The sequence below is a fragment of the Grammomys surdaster genome, unplaced genomic scaffold, assembly GCF_004785775.1.
Source record: "Grammomys surdaster isolate TR1022 unplaced genomic scaffold, NIH_TR_1.0 120418, whole genome shotgun sequence".
Taxonomy (NCBI): domain Eukaryota; kingdom Metazoa; phylum Chordata; class Mammalia; order Rodentia; family Muridae; genus Grammomys; species Grammomys surdaster.
Genome location: NW_021616330.1, coordinates 20,574 through 42,407, shown reverse-complemented (window position 1 = coordinate 42,407; position 21,834 = coordinate 20,574). Strand labels below are relative to the sequence as shown.

Below are 21,834 nucleotides of genomic sequence, written 5' to 3'. Positions count from 1 at the left end.
ACAATTCTAATTGCTTTTTATCACTTTTTGAGTCATGGGTATTTTCTTTTTCTACCTTTGTATGTGTGTGTTGTGCATGTGTTTATGCGTGTTTGCACTGTATAACTGTGCATCCTGTGTGCACACGGATATGGAGGCCCAAGATTGATGTTGAGACCCATCCACCATACCTCCTCCACCTTATTCATCAAGACAGGATCTCTCAATCAAACCCCGTGATCCTTGAGATGGCTAGCTCTGCTAGCCAGCTTGCTCTGGGGAATCCCCTGTCTCTGTCTTCCATGGCTAAAAGTAAAAGCAGGATATCATGCCCATCCAGTATTTGCATGGGTGCTTGGATTCCAAACTCCATTATTCATGCATGTGTGGCAAGCACTTCAGCCAGTACGCCATCTCCCCAGCCCTCGTGGACACTTTGACCAGAGTAAGTTTACTGTGAAGAAACCCCTTGCTTTATAACGCACGTGATTAGAGTCGATGGGAAATGGCTGCTTAGAGACAACCAGAACTCTGATGGATACAGGACGTGTAGATGTAGGCAGAGTCTTCATGTCTCATCTAGATGAGGATGCCCTCTTACACACCTAGGTCTGAGACTCTGTTAGCATCCTCAGAGAGGTCTCAGCTAGAGGAGGGGAGAAACTTGTAAACTGAACTCTCTGGGAAGGCAGGGTGGGGTGTCAGAGGAGAGAAGCTGCACTGAAGAACAGGACAGGATTCTGCCTCAATGGTTCCTATCCTGAGGCATGAAGGAGGAGGATGCTCGAAGGTGCTAATGAGGTGTGCCGAGGGAAATGGGGAGGAAAGCCTGCTTCTCTTTAGTGTCTTCTAGAACCTTGTATTTGCAAAGCTGAGCACAAAGCCTGCTTTAACTAGAGACTCTTCTCATGTTGTCCTGAGTATCACTTCATGAAAATTTGCAAGACACTCTCCTACATTTCTATAGCCTTTCTTAAATTGCTTCTTTTATTTTTCGAGATAATATAAATACATCATTTTTCCCCTTCCTGTTCCTTACTCAAACCTCTTCTATAAGCCCCTCCCTGCTCGTGTGTGTGTGTATGTGTGTGTGTGTATACATACATATATATTTTTAAATACAGCGTGGTTAGTCTATATAATGTTACTTGTACATATAATTTCAGGACTGGCCATTCATATTGGATGAACAGTTGGTGTGCTGTTCACTGGGAAGGACGATTTTTCCCAGCATTCCTCAGGTGCCTGTAGTCCTTTGTATAGGTTTGAGGCCTTGTGGGCTTTCCCCTGTCCACATCAGCATGTCTATTGTTGTTGTCCTTGTTCAGCGCATGCTTAGTTAGTCATGTTGGTGAGACTTTATGGGGGAGGGGGGTAGCTTCTGACATTCCTTGAAGACACACTCTCACAGCAAACTCCCTGATCCTCCAGCTCTTCCGGTCTTTCCGTCCCCCTACCACGATGTTTCCTGAGCCTCACGTGTGTCCACTGGAACTGGCTCTGCAATTCTGCATTTTGATTTGTTGTGATTTTTGTTTTGATTTCTTGTGATGTAATGTTCTCCATCTGCTGCAAAGAGAAGTTCCCTAAATTAAGGGTGGGGCCTACATTTACCTGAGTTCAAAACAAACATTCAGAATGTTACAGATTATATCCTGAGCCTTTCCGTGATGGAATGTGACCCGGAAGACATGAAAACCCCTCCCCCACCTGCCCTTGGTCAGAGCGCTCTGGTGCAGCAACACAGAAAATCTTCTCAAGCTTGTGGGTTCTTTCTTCTTGCCCTAAGCTCATCTGATCATTGTGGTTAATTTTACTTTTCTTTCTTTGTAATAACTCCATCTCATGTTCATACAGCATACCCTGATCTCTGTGTTTTCCTTTTACTCTTAAGTGTCTTTATGAGAGTTGTTTTAAAGTATTTGTCTATTAACAAATTTGCCTAACAACAGAGTTACGGGGGATGGGATCTGCGGCTATCTTTTGTTGTGTTTGTTTATAGGGGTCTGCGGATATGTTTTGTTTTATTTGTTTATGGCTGAATGAGATCTCCATGCCAGATGTCAATCTGAAGGAAAAGTTTAAGGTCTTTTCTGACCCTGGATATTTTCCTGGCCATGCCTCATAGCTTTCTAACTTCTGGAGATCCAATTACTTTTAAATGACTTAATCCCTAAATGTCTGGCACATATCTATCTATCTATCTATCTATCTATCTATCTATCTATCTAATTTATTTATTTGAGGCAGGGTCCCTCTATGTAGTCCTGACTGTCCTGGAAACTGACAGGCATTAAGAAGGAAAAATCATGCAGGGTAGCTGATCTTTGAAAATCCCTGGAAGCCATGTCACCTGCTGGGGTCTTCAACAGCATCAGCTCAGTGGTCAGAAGCACAGTCGACACTTGGAGCACAGCGGCTGGATATTTGGCGAATGAGGCTTTTCTTACATCCCAGTTCCATCAAGATCTTGCCTGTCTTTCATGGCGCTTTAGGTGGAAGATGAATATTACCTTCCATCACACTAAAGGATGAAGTAGACCAAAGCTAACTATAGTGTACCAGCCAGGAATCTACAAGCTTTGACATACACTCCCACATATCAAAAGTAGTTATGGATGACAGTTTTAGCTGTCTAGATAGAGACATATCCCTGCATTGTGGATGTAGGGAGATTCCTGGGGCTTTTCTCTCTTCTGTCTTCTTTGACATCTCTCTCCCTCTCCACCACTCTTTTCTCCTCCTCCTCTCCTCCCCCCAACCCCTGTCATTTTAAAGTAATCAATCTTCATGTAGTTCAGTTCAATCTGCTATGTACTGCTGTCCAACCCAGGCTCTGCTGGAGGCACCGGCGCAGGGTTGAATTTTAATATACAATTAAGGAGAGGGGACATGGTTGAGCTTGGAACATTTTGCCAGAGGATACTGCTCTACCATGCATCCCTTCTTGTTTCCCAGTCGTGAGAACTTACCTATTACAATGAAAGTTTCCCTCTCAATGCCCCACGTGGCTTTAGGGGCCTAGTCTATCTCCGTTCCTTCTGTACTGGCTTTGTGATACAGAAACCCATTCTGTGGTATATGGTACCTGTGCCCAGAGTCCTTGGGGATATGGTGTGAGGTTGTATCTATCTAGGTTCATGATATGACCACTTCTCCGAGATGTGCTTGCCTGGTGTTCTAGGCAGAAAACAGAACGTGGGGTCCACCCTTCAGATCCCTTCAGCACTTAAAGAACTGGCTTTTCTTAACTTGACCCCTCGAAGAGCCGTCAGTATGTAATTTTCCCAACCTTTTCTTCTGTAGAGGAAGAAATTCTTTAGTGTGTGTGAGGCTGATGGGGACCTGCAAGAGGCCTTTCCTTCTACCTGGCATATTGTTCCCATGATGCTTTGTTATACTATAAGCAGTGGACTCATCCTCTCCACCAGATGTTTTTATAAAGTTTTATTACAACACAGCTGAACCCTTAATTTTACATGTTGTCTCTGCCTGCTTCTATGCCAGTAGCAGTTGCTGCAATAAACTGTGTGGCTCACAAGACCATAGCTACTTATTCTCTGGCCCTTTTATGGAAAAGGCTCATTGATCGCTGGTGTACATTTTTAATAAAGACTTTCGCCATTCTCTATTCCTACATCTTTCCTCTAAAACCATGATCACAGGGTGGCCTTTAGACATGATGAGAGACAAAGGGAAGGAAAGAAATACCCAACCCTCAATACTTGGTTTGTGAGTACAGCGTACAGGTACCAGACATGTGACGTAATCTTTCTTATGCTGAATTTCAATAAAAAGCAAGTAGGCAGTGTGTCATCTCATGACCGTGGCACCATGGAGATGTATGGGACCCTTAAGCTTGTCTAGGTCAGAGTCCCTCAAGGAGCCTTGGGGCCTCTCAAAGAAGCTAAGCAACGCCACACTGTGGCCAACCCAGCCAGCATCCCACCATTCTGTTTTAATGAACCTTAAATTTGTGCACTCTGCCAGGGAACACAGCCCGTTCTCTAGAAATGCTTATCATCCAGTCAGTCTAGACATGACACCTAGGAATCCAGACCACAGTATTAACCTCACACTTGCAGAGCTGAGACTTAACTGGCCGATATCTAGGGACCAACCATGCATGAATGTATTAATCACCCCAGTTTGTTATAAAGTAAATAAGAACTCTTTATTCCCCCTAAAAGTTGGAAACTTCTAGAATATATCGAAGAGTATTTTATACTCTTTATTTATAGTGACTTTTTTTTAAGTAACAAAATTTCCTTTGGGATGTTCAAGGTTACACATGACCAAGTCTTAAACCTGGATAGAAGATACAACTTTTGGGTCTTGCTGAACTGATACTCACTGTATCCTGTTTCTAGATGACTTTTTTTTTTTTTAGTCTTCCAGTGTAATTTTCTGCTGAACACACTTTAGCATGGTATGGGGCTGGGCCTACCCAGATGTGATCTATATGAGAGACCCAGTTAGTCTGGAAACCTTACCCACACCTTCCTAGCGACAGTCCAGTACCTCTACTGTTTCCACTAGACCAGCTGGCTAACACGGATCGTCTTCTTCTTTCTAGCCCTGGGCCTGGAGGCACACACTGCCAGGGTGCCAGCGTAGAACATGCTGCCTGTGAGAACCTGCCTTGCCCCAAGGGTGTGCCCAGCTTCCGGGACCAACAGTGCCAAGCCCATGACCGACTGAGCAGCAAGAAGAGAGGCCTGTTGACAGCAGTGGTGGTTGATGGTAATGGCATGTGGCCCTTCCTTTCAATGTAGCCTCACTCACTCTTTTCCCAAGGACTGTAAAACCCAGTTAGGGATGCTCGTAATCCTCAACTCCCAGTCCAGCCCACCTGAGAACACTTCTGTCCTCTGCCTAAGTTAGTCATGGTCCTGCTCCTATAATAGTGAAGCTGAATTCTAACAACTTGAGATCTCTCACAGAGGCCATAAAGGCAGACAGCAGGCTAGATTCATGTTCAGCAGGGCAAGTATGCTAGCATATGTTTCCCACTATGCTATGTTCTGAGGTGCCAAGAGTAGAACGGTGTGTTTTGAGTGTGTGCCATTTTGCTTCCCTGAGCTCACTTGGGTTGGCTTTACTCTTTGCCTGGAGTACTTGGAAGACTTTTGAGAACCGTGTACAATATAGGAAAGAGGGTAACCAGCACAGGTCTCATTTTCTTTCTAAAAGCTTTCTCCAACACCAGGAGACTATGCCATAAGCTGCCACTATGTTTTCAGTCCACAGAAACAAGTCTAGGTGTTGGGCCATGTCTCCATAGAATCTGTGATTTCTGGTCATTGTAGGTAAGGACAACCCAAGGCCTAGTCCAGAGTGTTGGGGTTTTGCCTAAAACTCTTCCCCTTTAAGAAACAGGACTTTGTATTGTAATACTGACAATATGGTCCCATGTATCACGCATACCAATAGCCAGGCACATGTTAGATCCACATTCACTGTCTAAGTATGCAAAAGAAGCTGTTGAGGATGAGAGGTGACAGGCTATGTGATGTCTAAGCTCCAGCAGCTGACAGAATTGACTCAGAGACTAACTCACTGACTCTTGGTACCCAAATACTCTGGCAGGAAGGAAGAAGTCACAGGCACAGTAAAGAATCCTTAGAAGTAAAGCAACTGAATCTGATCTCTATAACTTCCAAGTGGTTTTCAGAAGAATGAATTCTCACACCAAGTCTTGGTCTTCTTCCCCATGAAATCCTCACCTGCGATTACAAGTTCACATGCACCTAGTTGTTTTGTGGGGGGAGCCCAGATATCCCCAGCAACAGCAGTTTCTGATCTGCCACTCTTAGCTCTTACCCCAACAGTCTGACCTCTCAGTTTTGAGCTAGCTTGTAAAATAACACATATTGTTTTCAACAGTACCTGCCTACCTGGTGACCTTTGAAGTAATTGAAAGCTCATTCCCCAGACAATTTTTCTTGTATTTGAAAAGATAACTCCTTGGTGGGGGTTGGGGGCCATAATGATGACCATGCTGTCACTTAGCCAGCAGAAGTCAGGAGGAGCTTAGCTTCCGCATCCCCAACTTTCCCTGAAGAAAGAGATGAGATGACACTTCCCTCTCCCAAAATAAGAGGTGCTGTTGGAGGCACCCTTACTTTTATATCTTGGCATTAAAGCGATGCATGAGCAGCCCAGAGGCTCCCAGCCACCTCAGGCATATTCAGACCCCTGATTGGAACCAATACATTACCAGAGACAGCGCTGTGTTCCAGGACAGCAGCTTGCTGTGATGGGAACTGCTCTGGTACCAAGCCTTCCATTGTCTCCAGAGAGCCAGGGAAAGATGGTTTGAGGCCTCTTTTGTCCTCTCCTCCTTTCCTAGAGACAGAAGGCATGAGGGCTGAGATACCCTCACCCCTGGAACATTTCCTTTCAGCTCTCTGTGTGTGTGTGGGGTGGGGTGAGTTTTTTGTTGCTTGCTTGCTTGCTTGCTTTGCTTTTAACCAGTCTTGCTTCAGGTATTCAGGGTGGAAGTTCCACTTGAGTATCTCCATCTTAAATTTTATTAACCACTAACCTCTTTTGCATGGCTGAATGTTTTGGTTCCCTTAACATCATGGTAACTAAGACTGCTGTCTCCCTCATGCGGAGGCTCCTTGAGAACCTTGACAGATCTAAGATACATTTTCTCACACATTGGTCTCTTGTTCCATTCTACCCACGTAACAAGTAATTAGACCTAACAAATACCTTGACCTGAAAGGGCCAACCATATTTGATAAGACTTACAGAGTGGAGGTGTTCAGCCTTTGAAGGCAAGACCTCTGGTTCAGGGCTTTGTGAGGGTAGCATGACCCAATGTCCTCTGTGGTGAAATTGCCACGACTTCTTACGTATGAGGTTCCATTTCTCTCAGTACAAACAGAAGCCAGCATTTTTAACAGCATTTCAGAAGGGCAATAACGCAATAATAAATGGCTGATTCAGGCGGCTGATGATAAATGTTCCCCTGAAACCCCTCTGTCTAAAAGGCACAGTTGTAGCTGAGCTGTGATAGGAGTGATCCCTGTGGCTGGGCTCTGACTTCTCACAGCCCATTATAACTGCCCTATTCATAGCACTGCTATCGCTGCAGAATTCTTTGGCGAGTGACGCACAATTCAGTAAAGGGGAAGCAGTATTTTCTCTTTTTTCCCTTTCCCTCTTTCAAAAAGAATTCTTGCAGAGGTAGACTTTCCAAAGGAGGACTCGGGACCACAAATCCATTCAACCTCCAAAGGAGGACAAAGACTCTCCTCAGAAAAGATCCCAAAGAAGAAAAGCCTTTAGACAGAAACCCGCTGAGGTGGACCCTTGCCAGATGTGTTTCTGCTTTCCCTGGGGGAATCTTTTTCACAGTAGAAACATCCAAAGGTTCAGACCCATGTGACCAGGCCAACAGCAGGCTCCATTCCCACAAAAGTGTTGGAAAGCTGTATCTGGACAAAGTGGCTTTTTCCCAGATCCTTTGCTTCACACACGAGACATCTCCCACCCTCCAGTCTGAGTGTCTGAGCAAACACGGGATGGGAGGGTCAGAGCCATGACTGCTACTCAGCCAAGTGGCCCAGAGATGGAGCAGCATTGTGACAAAGATGAAGGGTGTTCCCAAAGGATCAGTGAGGGGCTGGAACCAAGATATCTGAAAACATTAGGCCCTTCTTCTATGGCCTCCAGGAGCCCTGCCCCAATGCAAGCTGCCTTTCTCTAAACCTTCTCTTCAAACAACCAACCAGAGGAATCCACAGTTCCGATTAAGTAAATCTGTGGCACATCTCCGAATCCTTCGAGGTCACTTATGGCTCAGAATTCAAAGCTCTGTAGTGTTTGAAAGTCAATGATGGCTCAGTAGCCACATATTATCATCCCTGCTGGCACCCAAGAGGATACATGGCAGCCTGCCGGGGGCGGAGCAGGGAGGGGCCCTAATGAGGTAGGTCCTCATTTCTGTCAGGAAAGGCTGGTTTTGCAGCCTGATAGTTTGCCACACATATAAGAAAACACTCATTTTCAGAGCTTTGCATATTTCTGAATTATAAATAAGATAACCTAGCCTTCTCTGAGACCCACCAGCCATGAGCCAGAACCTCTCTGTGTCACGGAGTTTCAATGTTGAGTTATCAGGGAAAAGACTTCAGTTATTCTGGCTGTGGTAAGTGCTGTCCCGTTAACTGAGAGCCATCTGGAGGGTCTAGCTACTCCAGAAGAAAGACTCTGATTGGTCTCTTCATAGTCAGGCGGACTTTACTGATCTAATCAGCTAAAGCCTGGTACCTGGGGACTGGTTATGAAGTCCTGATGGACAGCTTGTGGGAGAGAAGACTGAGGAGCCAAGACAGAAGACAGCACTTAGACGATCATTCATTCTGGCCTCAACATTAACTGATCTCTGCCTTAAAAGTAAAGACAAAGTAAGACTTTGTAACCGAGTCCGAGAGGGCTGTAAGAACAGTGTGAGCCACAGTGTCCGTGTTCCTTCTGGTGCTCGGGAGGAATTCCAGACCTCTAAGCTGATGTAATCACCAGCTCTCAAACCTCAGAGTCCAATCTTTCTTGCCCTGGCTGTGGCTTCTGCTTCCTCTGGTCAGTCAGAAGCCCTTGCCAACAAGCAGGTCTCTGAGAAGCCAGACAGAAGCCTCAGCCAGAGTTCATCTAAGCACACACCATCCATGCAGGAGGCATGTTCTAGGCATCTTTCCTTGCTGTGGGTGGCTGTACAGCTTTTAAGATTTCATCCCTTCCCTAGGAGTATGGGATGTAAGAGTTCTCACACTGTGCTCGAAGCTGAAACCCACCACCTCGTGCTATTTAAAGGGATCTTTTCTCCTGGAGACTTAACTTCCCACTCACAGCAACCTGGAGGGGACCATTCAGAGAATTTGGAGGAGCTCTGAATCCCATTCTCTCAATCCCTTAGGGAGAAAGAACCCCCTTGGAGAAGATGGACAAATGCAAGAAGTTGTAGCCATAGTCAGAGGCAGGTAGAGCTCTGGAGAAGGCCTTCCCTAAAAGATCATGGCCAACATCTGTCCCCTGGAGTTACCTCCCCTGATTTAATGACTCCACATCTCTGAAATCTCTACCAAAGAACCAAAACTTTTATCCCTTTCCATGCTGGAACTTTCTAGACTCCAACTTTCCTCAGAAGAGCTTCTGCCTTTCTGCCAAACCCCATTCCCATTTCTGTTCAAACCTGAGCATACACTTAGAAACCATAAATATTTATGAACACTGTGGTTTGGTTTGGGTGGTACCATTTTATCCCTTGGTATTTGGGGCCCCAAGGGTGCCTCGGCCAGAGTAAACACTGATGGTCAAAAGAACATCAAGATGGAACAAAGCAGAGAGTGGCTGTTCCTGTTGGAGGACTGTATGTATCCTGTGAGCCCCATGCTCATCTGCACTAAATGGGGTAGGCATCATTTAGCATGTGGTTTGGCATGTAGATGATCATAAATATCTATGACTTTTTTCTTATTTCATCATCATCATCATCACTGCTGTCAAAAAAATCCATTGGCCCTCAGTGTTGAATTAACATGTTAATCCAAAGGAAGTTAGGACCCATACTTTTGAGCTACTTTTTCACAATGAGACCTTAGTGCATAGAATGCACCACTGGTGTGTCATAGACACACAAGACCGTTCAGACTGCAGAGCTGGGTTGTGCCCCGAAGGCGCTCACAGAGAGTCTCAAACCCCTGATGACCTCTCATTAATCCCATCCAATAAGCTTCCTAGGAGTTGACCTCAGTTTCCAACACCGTCTTTCTTAGTTCTTCTATCACTGGCTGCTTTCTTGGGTCACTTTCTCTAAATGAAGGGACAGCCACTTCCAGCTGCTCACGAAGAAATGAGGCATTCCATCTAGAGCAGGCACTGTCCTCCTTGTGCTCATAAAAGACTCATGCCATGTGACCTGTCTCATGCAAAGGTCACCACACCTGTTCATCAAACAGATAGGGCCTCGAGAACATGTACCACTCATTGCCTGTTTTTAGCACTGCCTGTGGAGTACTTGGGGTATGGTGCTCCAGCCATGCCAGTAAATAACTTGCCTAGGAAATTTAAGACCTCCAGTCTACTCTTCAAAGTCAATTATTTCATTTACGACTAGATAGGAGAACTGAGTTGAGCCTGAATACTGGAAACTGTTTTTGTCATACTCTCAGGTGACCTCCCATAGAGCTGGGTCATCATGGGCCGTCAGGCAGACAGGAAAAGCCTTGAGATTGGGTAAGATGGCTTGTCTGCTATGACAAGCCCTCTCCAACAGGGATGCTGAGACCTCCAATGCCACATCTGCTACCAAACCCTTTAGACCCCTGCCAGAGACCACCAAAAGGGGCTCACTGGGGAAGGCTGATGCTGGAGACAGCCCAACAAGGTAGCATAAAGTCTCTGTGGCTCTCTCAGGATTTCCTTTCAAAATAGTCTGACAAATGGATCAGGGCAAGGTGGCAGAGGAGGGGAAAAAAAAAGATGCATTCCTCTTATTCAGCCAGTTTCAGAGATGAGGTCCATTCATTTGTTCAAATACATTTTAAGTCTCATGAACTTACGTTCCAGTTCTGGGCTGGGAGCAGAAGATACAAGCATGGTCCCTTGGTGCCTAAGGGTTTCCATACTTCAGTCTGAAGGTACAAGTCAAAAATCCTTCTTGCATCCAAAATATGTGCAATGATAAGCCTTTCAAACTGGAAATCTTTTGGACTTGACAATATTTGTATATACAGAATGAGCTAGCTCTGTGGCAGGACACAGTCTAAACATGAATTTTATTTATGGCTTATATACATGTTATATACATAACCTAAACATAATCTTATAATTTTAATTCACCTATGTTTTGGCTGCATTTATCACACGAGAGGTGTAGAATTTTCTCTTTGGAATGTCATGTGAGAGTTCAGAAGGTTTGAGAACGTGAAGGGTTTGTTTTGTTTTGTTTTGTCTTGTTTTGTTTTGTTTTGTTTGGATCCTAGAGTCTTTAGTATTTATCAATTGAACCTGCCTTATAAGGAAAACCCTTCATGCCTAGGATTTGCTCAAACAATTCTAGACCTCCAAGCCAATGGCTATATATACCAAGTGCACATGGAGAAGCCTGCCTGATCCCATGTTAGAGTGACAGAAGAGAAAACTCTGGGTTGGAAGCTTCTAGGTTGATAGGAGCCTCCTACAAAGACGTGTAGAAAGAGACATTTGCAGGCAGAAGGAACAGCATAGACAAAGCCAGAAACTTAATGTGGTCTATAAGCTCACATTGTCCCAGAAGCACTGGGAACAGGGACTTATTTCTAGCTGCTGACCTGGCTCTCATGAGTAGTCCCAATGGTCTCTGTGTCCCCTTCCTAGACCTTCACTCAGATTCTTCCAGAACCGTGAGGCCTTGTATCACAGCTCTACTGCCCCGCAGCTGGACAAGTGAGGGACAGAACTCTGAAACATTTTTAGTGGACACACACTAGCACTCTTAGGGAAACAACTGTCACAGAGACCCGAGGGGCCTCTTGACCCCTACCCAGGGCATTCTTGTTCACCCTCCCCTACTTTCCCACCTTACTGTAGCAGGCCCCAGCCTCAGCCTTGACACACAGTCACTTAAGCACAGGCAGGCTAACTCATAGCCTTTGTGCAGCTGCTGTGTCTATTGACTGGACGAAGAGGGAATGTCCTGTATCTGCAAAGGAGGAGAACCAAGAGAAGGAAGCCCACAAAGCTGTCTGCTCTGCCATTTACTGAGGCAGGGGCTCCTGATCCGAGTGTCATTTTTAAATGTCCTCAAGTATTGAGGACAGAGCTGAGTGACTGGGATCTGGGCTCAGTGCTCACTTGAGCTTGTCCATCCTCTCTCACCCCGCCTCCCACATTTTCCACATATCCCTTCCCACATAAACACCCACCAACCTTTCCCTCCTCAGATAAACCCTGTGAACTCTACTGCTCACCCCTCGGGAAGGAATCCCCGCTGCTGGTGGCTGACAGGGTCCTGGATGGCACACCCTGTGGACCCTACGAGACTGACCTCTGCGTGTATGGCAGATGCCAGGTGACCTGATTTTCCTACTGTCCTTGGTGGGGCTGTGGAGAAAGGTTCCCTCATCCCCAAACTGGATCTATGATGGATCTGGGGCTTTTGTGGGTCCATGGGGAGGAGGTTTTCTCAAAGAGGTCTTAGCTGTCCTACGTGGCCAGTGGCCACCGGCAAATGCTCTGCCCTTGAAGCAACTGAGCATTATGTCCATGGTAGGCTTAAGTGGCTGAAAGATCAGCAGCCTCTTGAAATTATCTGAAAATTCCTCTAGATATCGTGCTTTATACAAAGACCTGGTGTGCATGAGATAGGACCGGAGAATAAGCAGACAGCATACTCTGTTTACTTACAAACACTTAACGGAACTAAGCAAGCACCTTTGCACAGTGTCCAGGGAGGGACATCTGAGGAGCCCTCTACCCTCTGAGCCATAGATCCCCAACTTGTGACTTGTTATGAAATTGACAAATAGCCAAAGCAAGGAAGATAAAGCTCAGGTAAGGCAACCTCTGCCGGCAGGGCTCATCTCCTTATGACTCCACTCCATCTGAGCGTGCAGCCTGAGCAGAGACTAACCCTATCAAGCCGGCTTTACACAATGGAACTTTCCCACCATGCTGGGGGCACAGAAAGCCAAGGTCTCAACACTGGGCATATTTCACATCTGGAGAGGGCTCACTTCTCATGAACAGCTTCTTTTTGTTCCATCCTCTCAAGATGGAGGGGCAAAAGCTGCTCTTGGGGCCTCTTTTAGAAAGACACTAACTCCATCTTTGGACATTCTGCCATCAGGATGTGATCAGATCCCAATGGCTCATTTCCTAATAATATCACCTTGGGGCGATGGGAATTGGGAGGATACAAGCCTTCAGTCCAGTGTGCCCAGCCACTGTCACCCTGTACCTCTACTGTGTCCCTGTCAAGTGAGCCTATGAAGAGCTGTTGGAGGAAGACACAGATGGAAACTCAGTATCTCTGTTAGCTCCTGCAGCAAACAGTTTCAACCTAAGTAGGTTTTCTTCCTGGATAGCCCAAGGCAGTCACATGGGTTAATCTTTCAAGGAAACATATCCTGGCGTTGTATCTAAACAGATAAACTGAGTGCTCATGAGTCTTAGCAAAGACACCTCCCAGAAACCAAGAAGTGCTTGAGCAGGCCCTTCTGGGATACTTTATTGTAGCAAAAAATGTTCCAGGCCCTGTTCCTGGACAGCACGAAGAAAGCCTTTATCATTACTACTGAATCAAAGCATTGCTGACAGTTCTCAAGAAGCCTGTTAGTGGTCTCTGTTTCCTAAATTCCATGCTTGCCTGGATCATCCTGCATGTTGGCATATTGCAAAGCAGTGATGTGATTCTTTTGCTGGCAGCTTTACAAGTCGGAGCTCTTGTACCTTTTAGGTCAGTGCCAGCTGAGCCACCCTGGCCCCTAGCAGGCATCTGCATCAGTAGTCTTGCCAGCAAGGAGGTTCTTCTGAGAATCCTAACATTCTCCAGCCAGTGAAGCCTGTGCTCGTGCTGAGCATAGCTTCAGTTCCTGATAGTCTGTGCCCGTAGGCACATCCGTGGAACTGGATCTAATGTCAGGCTTTTCAACTTGAGAATGTCCCATGTACTTTGACAATAGATTTCTCAGATCCTTGCCCAGATGTGGACCCTGCATGCTACAATAATGACCCACACTGGGAAAGTTGGCCCAGAGGCATAACAGTGGCATGAATATTATGGGCACAAACAACCACTTCCGGATTGTATTTAAAACTTCCTCCACAGGAGAAAGCAGATCCCTGGTACAATATCTGATTCAAAGCCTGTGACATGAAAACTCACAGGTCTCAGAGGTAAACCTGCTACTATTATTTTGCTAAATAGAGTATCAAACTGTCTTCTAAATGTATGTCTCTATGCTCGTAGATAGTGGAGTACTTAGTTCTCATTGGAGACTGTTCTTTGTACAATGGACTGTGGTTAACACAGAAGCTCATATCTGCTAAAAAGGGCAGAGAACAAGCATCTGTAGAATCCTCAGCCACTAATGGGACATCCATCTCATCCCTCTATCATCCCTCTGAAGGCTCAGGGAATACTGCAGAAAAATTGTAAGAGTCAAGTACAGGGAGAAACGTTACAAAGCAGTATCTTCCGGACAAGATGGGACCACTACACTCAAACTTAAGTAGCTGTGGTTGTCTGTGCAAGATCTTCATGAGATCAAGTCAACTGATGTTATAGCATAGAGGTAGGAGGGATTTGTGAAGCTCCCACCCCTGAGGAGCTATTGACCATAGATGGCTTCTGAGGGGAGGGATAGAGAATCCTTTTCTCTAAGGATATGGCCATGCTCCAGTGGATGGCACCACACCCCAACAAAAATTTGACTCCATGGAGTATTGTTTAAAGGTTGAGAGAGGGAAAGTTAGGAGAAAATAGGGACGTGGGGGAGAATCCCGGAGGAATGAGGAGTCAATATGAACAAAATATAGTGTATGAAGTACCCAAAGGATTAATAGAAATATATATTTAAATTCCAAAATAGTCCTGAAGAGAAAGAAACAAAACCATAAAGAGCTAGTATATGTGAAGGAGAAAAAAATAAAAACCCCTGCCCCAGGAAAGCCAGTGAGGGGGTCATGACTGAGAGCTGAGAAGGACTGAACAAGGCATCATGGCAGCTGCTGGAGAGAAGACAGCCTTGGAGAACCCTGGTGGAGCTAAGAGCAGAGATCTCCCACCAGAAGAGGGCAAGAGCAAAGCTGCCTCAGTCAAGGCGTGAAAACTCAGGGTAGTGGAACGTGGGAGACAGGCCTGATTTGGGGGGGATCAGATGCAGGGAGAGTTTGGGTTTACTCCAAGTGTGATCAAGAGATTAAAGGAGAGGCAAAGCATTCTTGGTCACTGGAATTGGCTGGGCTGGAGCCTGAGTAGACTAGACTGTTATAGAAACTCACCTTGCTGGGAAGAGCTGGGGTGCTTGCAAGACAGACTAGGAGGTGACCAGATTCAGGATGCATTTGGAGAAAGGAGTTAGACTTTAGCAGTACCGTGATCAAATACCTAAAAAGTCCACCTCAAAAGAGGGAATACTTAGTTTATCTCACTTTTATAGGCTTCAGTCTACCATGGCAGGCAAAGCTTGGCAGAGCCAAGCAGTTCACACCAGTGTCAAGAGACAACACCTATGCCGAGAGACAATGCCTATGCTAGACTTTCTGTCTCTTCCTCTTTTATTCTGTCTGAGCCCTTCCTTCACCTTGGAACGTCCTGGGTCTCCTCTGTTGGTTAATCCTCCCTGGAAACACCCTCAGGCTTGATTTACCAATCTCCTGGGCACTTCTCAAGCTAATCAAGATGACAGTATTCACCATGGGGGAAGACAAAATGAGCTGGTGAGCTTTGGGTAGAAGTTGTACAGAGTCGGTGTGCATACGTTGGGCTATAGCATTTCATAAGTCATGGGTCTGCTCCTTGAGTCTTCAGATGGAGATCAAGATAGCACTGAGATCAAAACAACAGTGTGGTGGCTCATATCCATCCTGAGCAAGAAGGTTCTGAACCAAGAGTGGCCTTGAGCATAGTAAAGTAGACAGTGGATGTTATCTGGAGACCAAAACACCAGGCTAGGCAGATATCTGGGTATTGTCAAATAGCTTAGAGATTTCAGGCTAGGATGGTTTGCTTATCATTTTCAAGCCGTACTGGTAATGTCTGACTAGACAAGTCAGACTAGAGCAGCTTTGGAGATCAAATGATCCTCTAAATCCAAACACTGTCCAGAATTCTGAAAAGGTTACACATCAGACTCTTGGGACTATACGTGTATGGTAAGTAGAAGAATAATTGGGCTTGAGACTTTTGGTTGTTGAAGTCTACAAAGAAGGTAAAATTACTAAGAAAATCAGAGAAAAGCAGAAGGTTGGCTCAAAGTTGGCACATACTCAGCTGACCATGCCCAGGCAGCTGGAAAAGTGAGGAGAGAAGAAGTCACAAGAGCTGGGAAAGAGACAAGAGCCATAACACTGATACATTTGCTTATTTCCACCTTACTATCTCTTTCTTACACAGATTTGTCCTCAGGTTAGACACAGTAGTCATCAATAAAGGCATTGGATGGACTCTATCTATAAATAGATTTGACTAACTTTAAATGCAAAATGCTTCAGAAAAAGTTGCATTTTTCCTGAACATATGCAATTTTTTTCTTATCATTGCTAAGTTATCAAATTATTATTTAATTACAAACAATATAAAATTATTTATATAGCATTTACATGTATTCATCATCATATCTACTCCAGAGACAAGTGAAAGCAAAAGAATGTGTGCAGGTTTTGGATAAATACTACATCATTTTCTGTAAGGGACTTGAGCATCCCTGGATCTCCCTATTCTTGAAAAGTTCTAGAACCAATCCTCAGTGGATACAGGGAGACAAGAATATACAAATTGGAGATAGTGTGGGTGTTATACTGTGACAAACGGTAAAGAGAAGGTCAAAGAAGAGGAGAAGGAGGACAAAGCCTCAGCCATTAGGTGTGCTGACAGGAGGCTGTTTGCTGCTGGCAACAGGGCAAAACTTCGAGGCCTGGAATCCAGGATTTAAATCAGTAGAGACCAATACTTCTCATTCCTGGGGCAAAAGATGTCTTCTGCACATGGCCTGCACATGGCACACTCCTGCATGTGGCACACTCGTGCACATGTTTCTGAACTAGATCTCTTTGAACTGTAAGTCTGCATGTAGTACAGGAACTGCCTTGACCAAAGAGAACTTGTGCATAGCTTGCCAGTTCCATGACATCTTGCACTTTTCGTTATGCCACGAAGCACTCTGGTCCCTGACTTTTCCAGAAGAGCAGCACTCTGGCCAGCATAGATTGGCTAGGAATTTGGGAGCTCAGAAGTGGGTGTCCTGAAGATTCCTTAAGGGTAAATGAAAGAGTAGCCCAGGACCGGCAGAATGCCGTGGGAAGGCTTTAGACCACTGACTGTTGGAGTTTCCTTGGGTCATGTTCTCTTGGAACACTGAGGCTCATAAATGCAGTTGTTAAAGCTCCACTAACACTCAGAAGTCATGACTTTAATTGTGCTTTATGGTCGCTTCCATTTCAGAAGAATCATGTCTGTCCCTGCCAAACATATTATAGACTTCTTTCACTGACTTTAGCAAAGGGAGAAAGTGTCCTCTTGGCAAAGTGCTTTGGCTGTTGCCCTTCAGGCTTCATATTTGCTGCTCTTCTGACAAGGATATCTCTGCAGGCCTGGCTTCCAGATGCAAATGGTGACAAATAACACAGCAGGCAGCATAGGCAGAACTGGGAGGCCTGTCCCAACCTGAGAACTGAGAGTCCATCTAAGGGACCATCTGATTTCTTCCTGAGAATCCAGGGTTCACCTAAGGGGCCATCTTACTTGCATCTGTTCAGCACTGATGTACAAAGCTCCCTTCACTGCTGTTGGGAGAAACTAAGGGGAGCAAGTGGGATGTTTATGTAGAACATCCAAAGCTGCTTAATCAGGAAATCCTAACTGAATTTCAAGACAAGTAGCCAGCAGTGAAGCCAGAGACTTGCCATGATAGCATGGGAGTGGATGAGAAATCACAGGAAGCCGGTGGAAGAAAGAACTACATTGGAGAACACATGACAGAGACAGGGGAAGCTGAAAGGAAGCAGGTCCAGATGACAAGGCTGAGGTGAGGGGCCTGTTCCAATGCCAGCTTGTAGCTGTACCACCAACAGCCTGGATAGTAACTGTGAGACTCCGAGACAGGATGCAGAACCTCGCGTACAGTTTTAGAATGGGATATTGGCTGAGCTTTCTGCTCTGAGCAGATTCCATGATCTGGGATGCTCTGCCTTTCAACCCTGGTCGGCTTCTATTTAGCAACGCCACAGGATAAGAAGCAAGGTATAGCATGGTGTGACCATTCCCCCCCTCCGGCTACCTGCTTCACCCTGAGTTTCTGCTGTGAGAAGGCAGAGGTGGATAGTCCCTACTTCTCAGAGATCTGTATGGTACCCCTGTGGGTATTTTAGGGTAGCAGGGCTCCTTTATTCCATAGTACATGTTTTTAAATACATTTGGTGTATGTTTTCAAGTACATAAATTCATAAAAAGATTAAAAAGGCAAACTAAATCTGCATTCTGGTTAAGTTTTTTTTTCTCTCCTGAATTCAATAATAACTAAAAAGTGACAGGACACCCCACCTCCCAAGCCCCGGCACACTGCCTCTCAGAGAAATCACTTGTACACGGAATCAGCTTCAAAAAATCAGCAGAGAAAAAGCTTCGACGAATCTTAAACACAAATGAACCCAGCCCTTTGGTTTTCTAGAAAATTGGATGCGACGGCATCATCGGGTCTGCGGCTAAAGAAGACAGGTGTGGTGTCTGCAGTGGGGATGGCAAGACCTGCCGTGTGGTGAAGGGTGACTTCAGCCACTCCCGGGGGACAGGTGAGTGCCGGGCCCGAGGGCTGTGGTTGTTACAGGTCACACTGACACACACTTTATATTTCATCTTCTTTGACTCGATGCTAGTGGATTTTTGTATGTGACCATTCCAATGCCAGGTCTTCCTGATCTTTCCATTGGTACCACCTTTCCTGCCATGGACTTCTTTGTCCAGAAGCAGGAGGCGCTTTGCTGGTCTGCTGCCATAGAGGACATCAGCTTATGGCATTCAGTTGGCTGGGGAGTAGTACTTCTGTGGGAGAGACTGAGGAAGAATAGGCAGTCTACAAAGCGACTCTCAAGGCCTTCAAGGGAATGAGTGAGTCTATGCTGGGCCACATCTACTTTAACTTCTACTTGTGGCTTTGCATAGAAACATGTTGGTTCAGTTTGACCTGATGAGAGAGCAGAATCATGGTTTTAAGTCCTGCCTTGCAGAACAATCCATAGGATAAGGCAGAATCTGAACTTCCTGTGTGGATAGAAATCTTGGTCTATAGGAACATCCCTTCTAGAAACTATCAAAGGGACACACTACTCCGGATCTTGTGAAAGCAAAGCCAGAGGTAATAGCAAATGCAAATTTAAATTTTAAAACAGAACTTCAGGGGCAGAAAAATGGTGCTTGCCACGAAAATCGAAGGTAATCTGAGTTCAATCCTCAGAACCCACATGGTAGGAATAGAAAACCAACTCCCACAACTTCACATTTGACCTCTACATATGCACTTTGACACATCCATATGCACACACGTCTGTGTACACACACACACACACACACACACACACACAATGTACATACACATGAATGTTTTTTAAAAAGTTGAAGACGTCTGAAGTTGACACCCATCACATTGCTTCAGAAGGAAACAGAAGCTACCACTAGGATGAGTTCATTTGGGAGGACTTTGCCCTCTGGACCTGAACTGTCAAGTGCAAAATGCACTGGCCTTTTAAGTCCACCCAAATTTAAATCATAACCAGCAGAAATTAAACTAACTTAGGAATGATGACCACGATTCAGGTTCCCCACTGCCAGCAGGGCTGGTGCGTCTTGGGTCAGACGAAGAGCACCCTCGTTGTCATAGAAGGTTTCCTTGGGCAGCATAGCACTAAAACTTAGCTGATTGCTCTTTGCTTCGGTGTATCTGATACTGTCTCTCCTCTGGGCACCCTGAATTTGCCTTGTATGGTTATCACCAAAGTCGGAAATAAAATCTCAACAGTTGGCAAGGGGGTTACAATTTAATATTGATTTCTTTTGATAAATATAATCATTAAGACCCTTATTTAAAATCATCAAGATGGTTCAGCTGGTAACGAAAGGCACTTGCTGCCAAGCTCGATGACATAGGTTCAATCCCTCATGGTGGAAAGAGAGAACTGACTCCTAGAAGTTGTCCTTTGACCTCCACATGCACACTATGACAAGCATGTGTTTGCACACACACACACACACACAAAACTGATGATGATGGTGATGATGGTGATGGTGGTGATGATGGTGATGATGGTGATGATGATGATGGTGATGGTGATGGTGGTGGTGATGGTGATGATGATGATAAGTAGATGCCTCATTTAAATGGAAGGTTATGCTGTCCCTCAGTTGTCAGAACTCAGTGCAGTTGCATCATTCTGTATTAGATGGGTTGAGTACTGCAACACCCGCCACTTGACGAGTTCAATAGAACATTAAAGAAGGTTCTCCCATAACTTTTGGAATCTTCTACCATAGTAGCTCACTTGTCAGACAGCCTAGGTCAGGACAGATGCATTAACCTTTACATAGCAGCATCCTTCCTCCTGCCCTCCTTCCTCGATTTACCCAGTCAGTGCTGGGCTTCGTCTGTGTGCCCTCCAGAGGAGGACGGGCTTCTGTGGCTGTAGAATAAGTGTCCCCTGGAAGGAAAATCCTATGGGGAACTTTGGGGGTAACTCTCATCAGAACTTTCAGCTTGATATGCTTACTTCTAGCTGCTTGGGGTACAGACCCCATAACAAAGCTTCAGGGAAGGGAAGCAAACATTAGCGTCATCGACCTGTGAGCTTGTCACTTCTGAGCAGCTGCCAAATGACACACATTAGTATCAAAGTCAAGGGTTTGGCTTTAATTTTTAAACCCTTTACCGTCAGAGTCTGTGAGGTAAGATCACATCAGTATGGACTTTGTTTATTGAAAACCTGTGTGTAAATGAAAACTTGTTCATTTGCATGTGTTTAGCTATTGGCCGCTTAGGATTTGATGTGCTAGGGTACATTCATGCAGAATACAGACACTGGGTCAATGCATACTGCCTCCCCACCCCACCCCACCACTGAGAACATTTGTTTGGCATGCATACATTTCAACATCAGATATACAGACCATCAAAGTTACAGTCATGACATTAGTCACAGTCGAGGTGAGGCACCTGGCCAGGGCCCGTGTATACATCAGTTATAAAAGGTGACTGAAGACATTGGCAGCCAGGTGGAGAGAACACACTTCTGGCTAAAGGTAAATCCATATATTTGAATGAGACTCAGCAGAGAAATTTGATGAAGGTCAAGGGCATTTGACATCTTGGTGACCCCAATCAAGTAGATTTGCTAATCTTGCTGGTATAGATAGGAAGGCAGCTTTCATCTGTGCCCAGCTCCGAGGAATGGAAATGGGAGGAATGCCTTATCACCCTTCAGGGTGGGTATCAAAGAGAAATGCCATACAGAGAGATAAAGCAACATCAAACGCAGGAACTTTGCCAGGTCCTGCGTGAAGGCCTGACCCCAGCCTGAACTCTCCCAGGTCTGCTTACAAAAGCCCCTGAGCTGGGAATCCAGGGTAGATGCATACAGTGCCCTAGATAAGCCAGAAACCTATGATGGAAAACCTCAAGGCCTTGCCTGGGGAACTAGCTTTCTAAGTGTAGAATATTTGCTGCTCCCCCCTTACCCTCCCAGTCCTGAACAGACAGGCCTTTAGCTATTCATGGGTAGAAGGAATTCTCAAGCCTTCAACTGGACTGAAATGGCTAGGCTATTTGAATTGAGTAGGTTGGAATTTTCTGCTATGACGCTTTCCCATCAAGCATGAACTTTTCGTTTAAATGTTGTCATCTTTATTCCATCTTGCTCTGTGGAACTGGAAAGATGACTAGTTCCCGTGGACATCCAGGATACAGATAGGCCAAAGTTCCAACTGAGGCCCAACCAAGGTGCCTGATGGGTTCTGGATCCCTTGGCACTTTGTTCTTGAAGAGACAGTAGATGGCTAACAGAAAGGCTAATGTGGTTTTCCTTTTATGAATACAATAAATACACACCATGTAGTATCATCAGTCCTTAGCCCCCAGCCATTGCCACATTCTGAGTTCT

The 21,834-nt window shown here is 45.4% G+C and overlaps 1 protein-coding gene across 1 annotated transcript in view; it reads left to right on the top strand.

Moving 5' to 3' along the window:
- The window catches only part of LOC114635959 (A disintegrin and metalloproteinase with thrombospondin motifs 17-like), a 32,690-nt gene extending 12,165 nt beyond the window's left edge, over positions 1-20,525 (top strand). The window contains exons 4-7 of the mRNA XM_028784303.1: positions 4,556-4,722; positions 11,913-12,040; positions 18,360-18,480; positions 20,455-20,525. Coding sequence (XP_028640136.1) covers positions 4,556-4,722; positions 11,913-12,040; positions 18,360-18,480; positions 20,455-20,525 — 487 coding nt within the window. The remainder of the gene's footprint in view (positions 1-4,555; positions 4,723-11,912; positions 12,041-18,359; positions 18,481-20,454) is intronic.
- Positions 20,526-21,834: the final 1,309 nt, after the last annotated feature.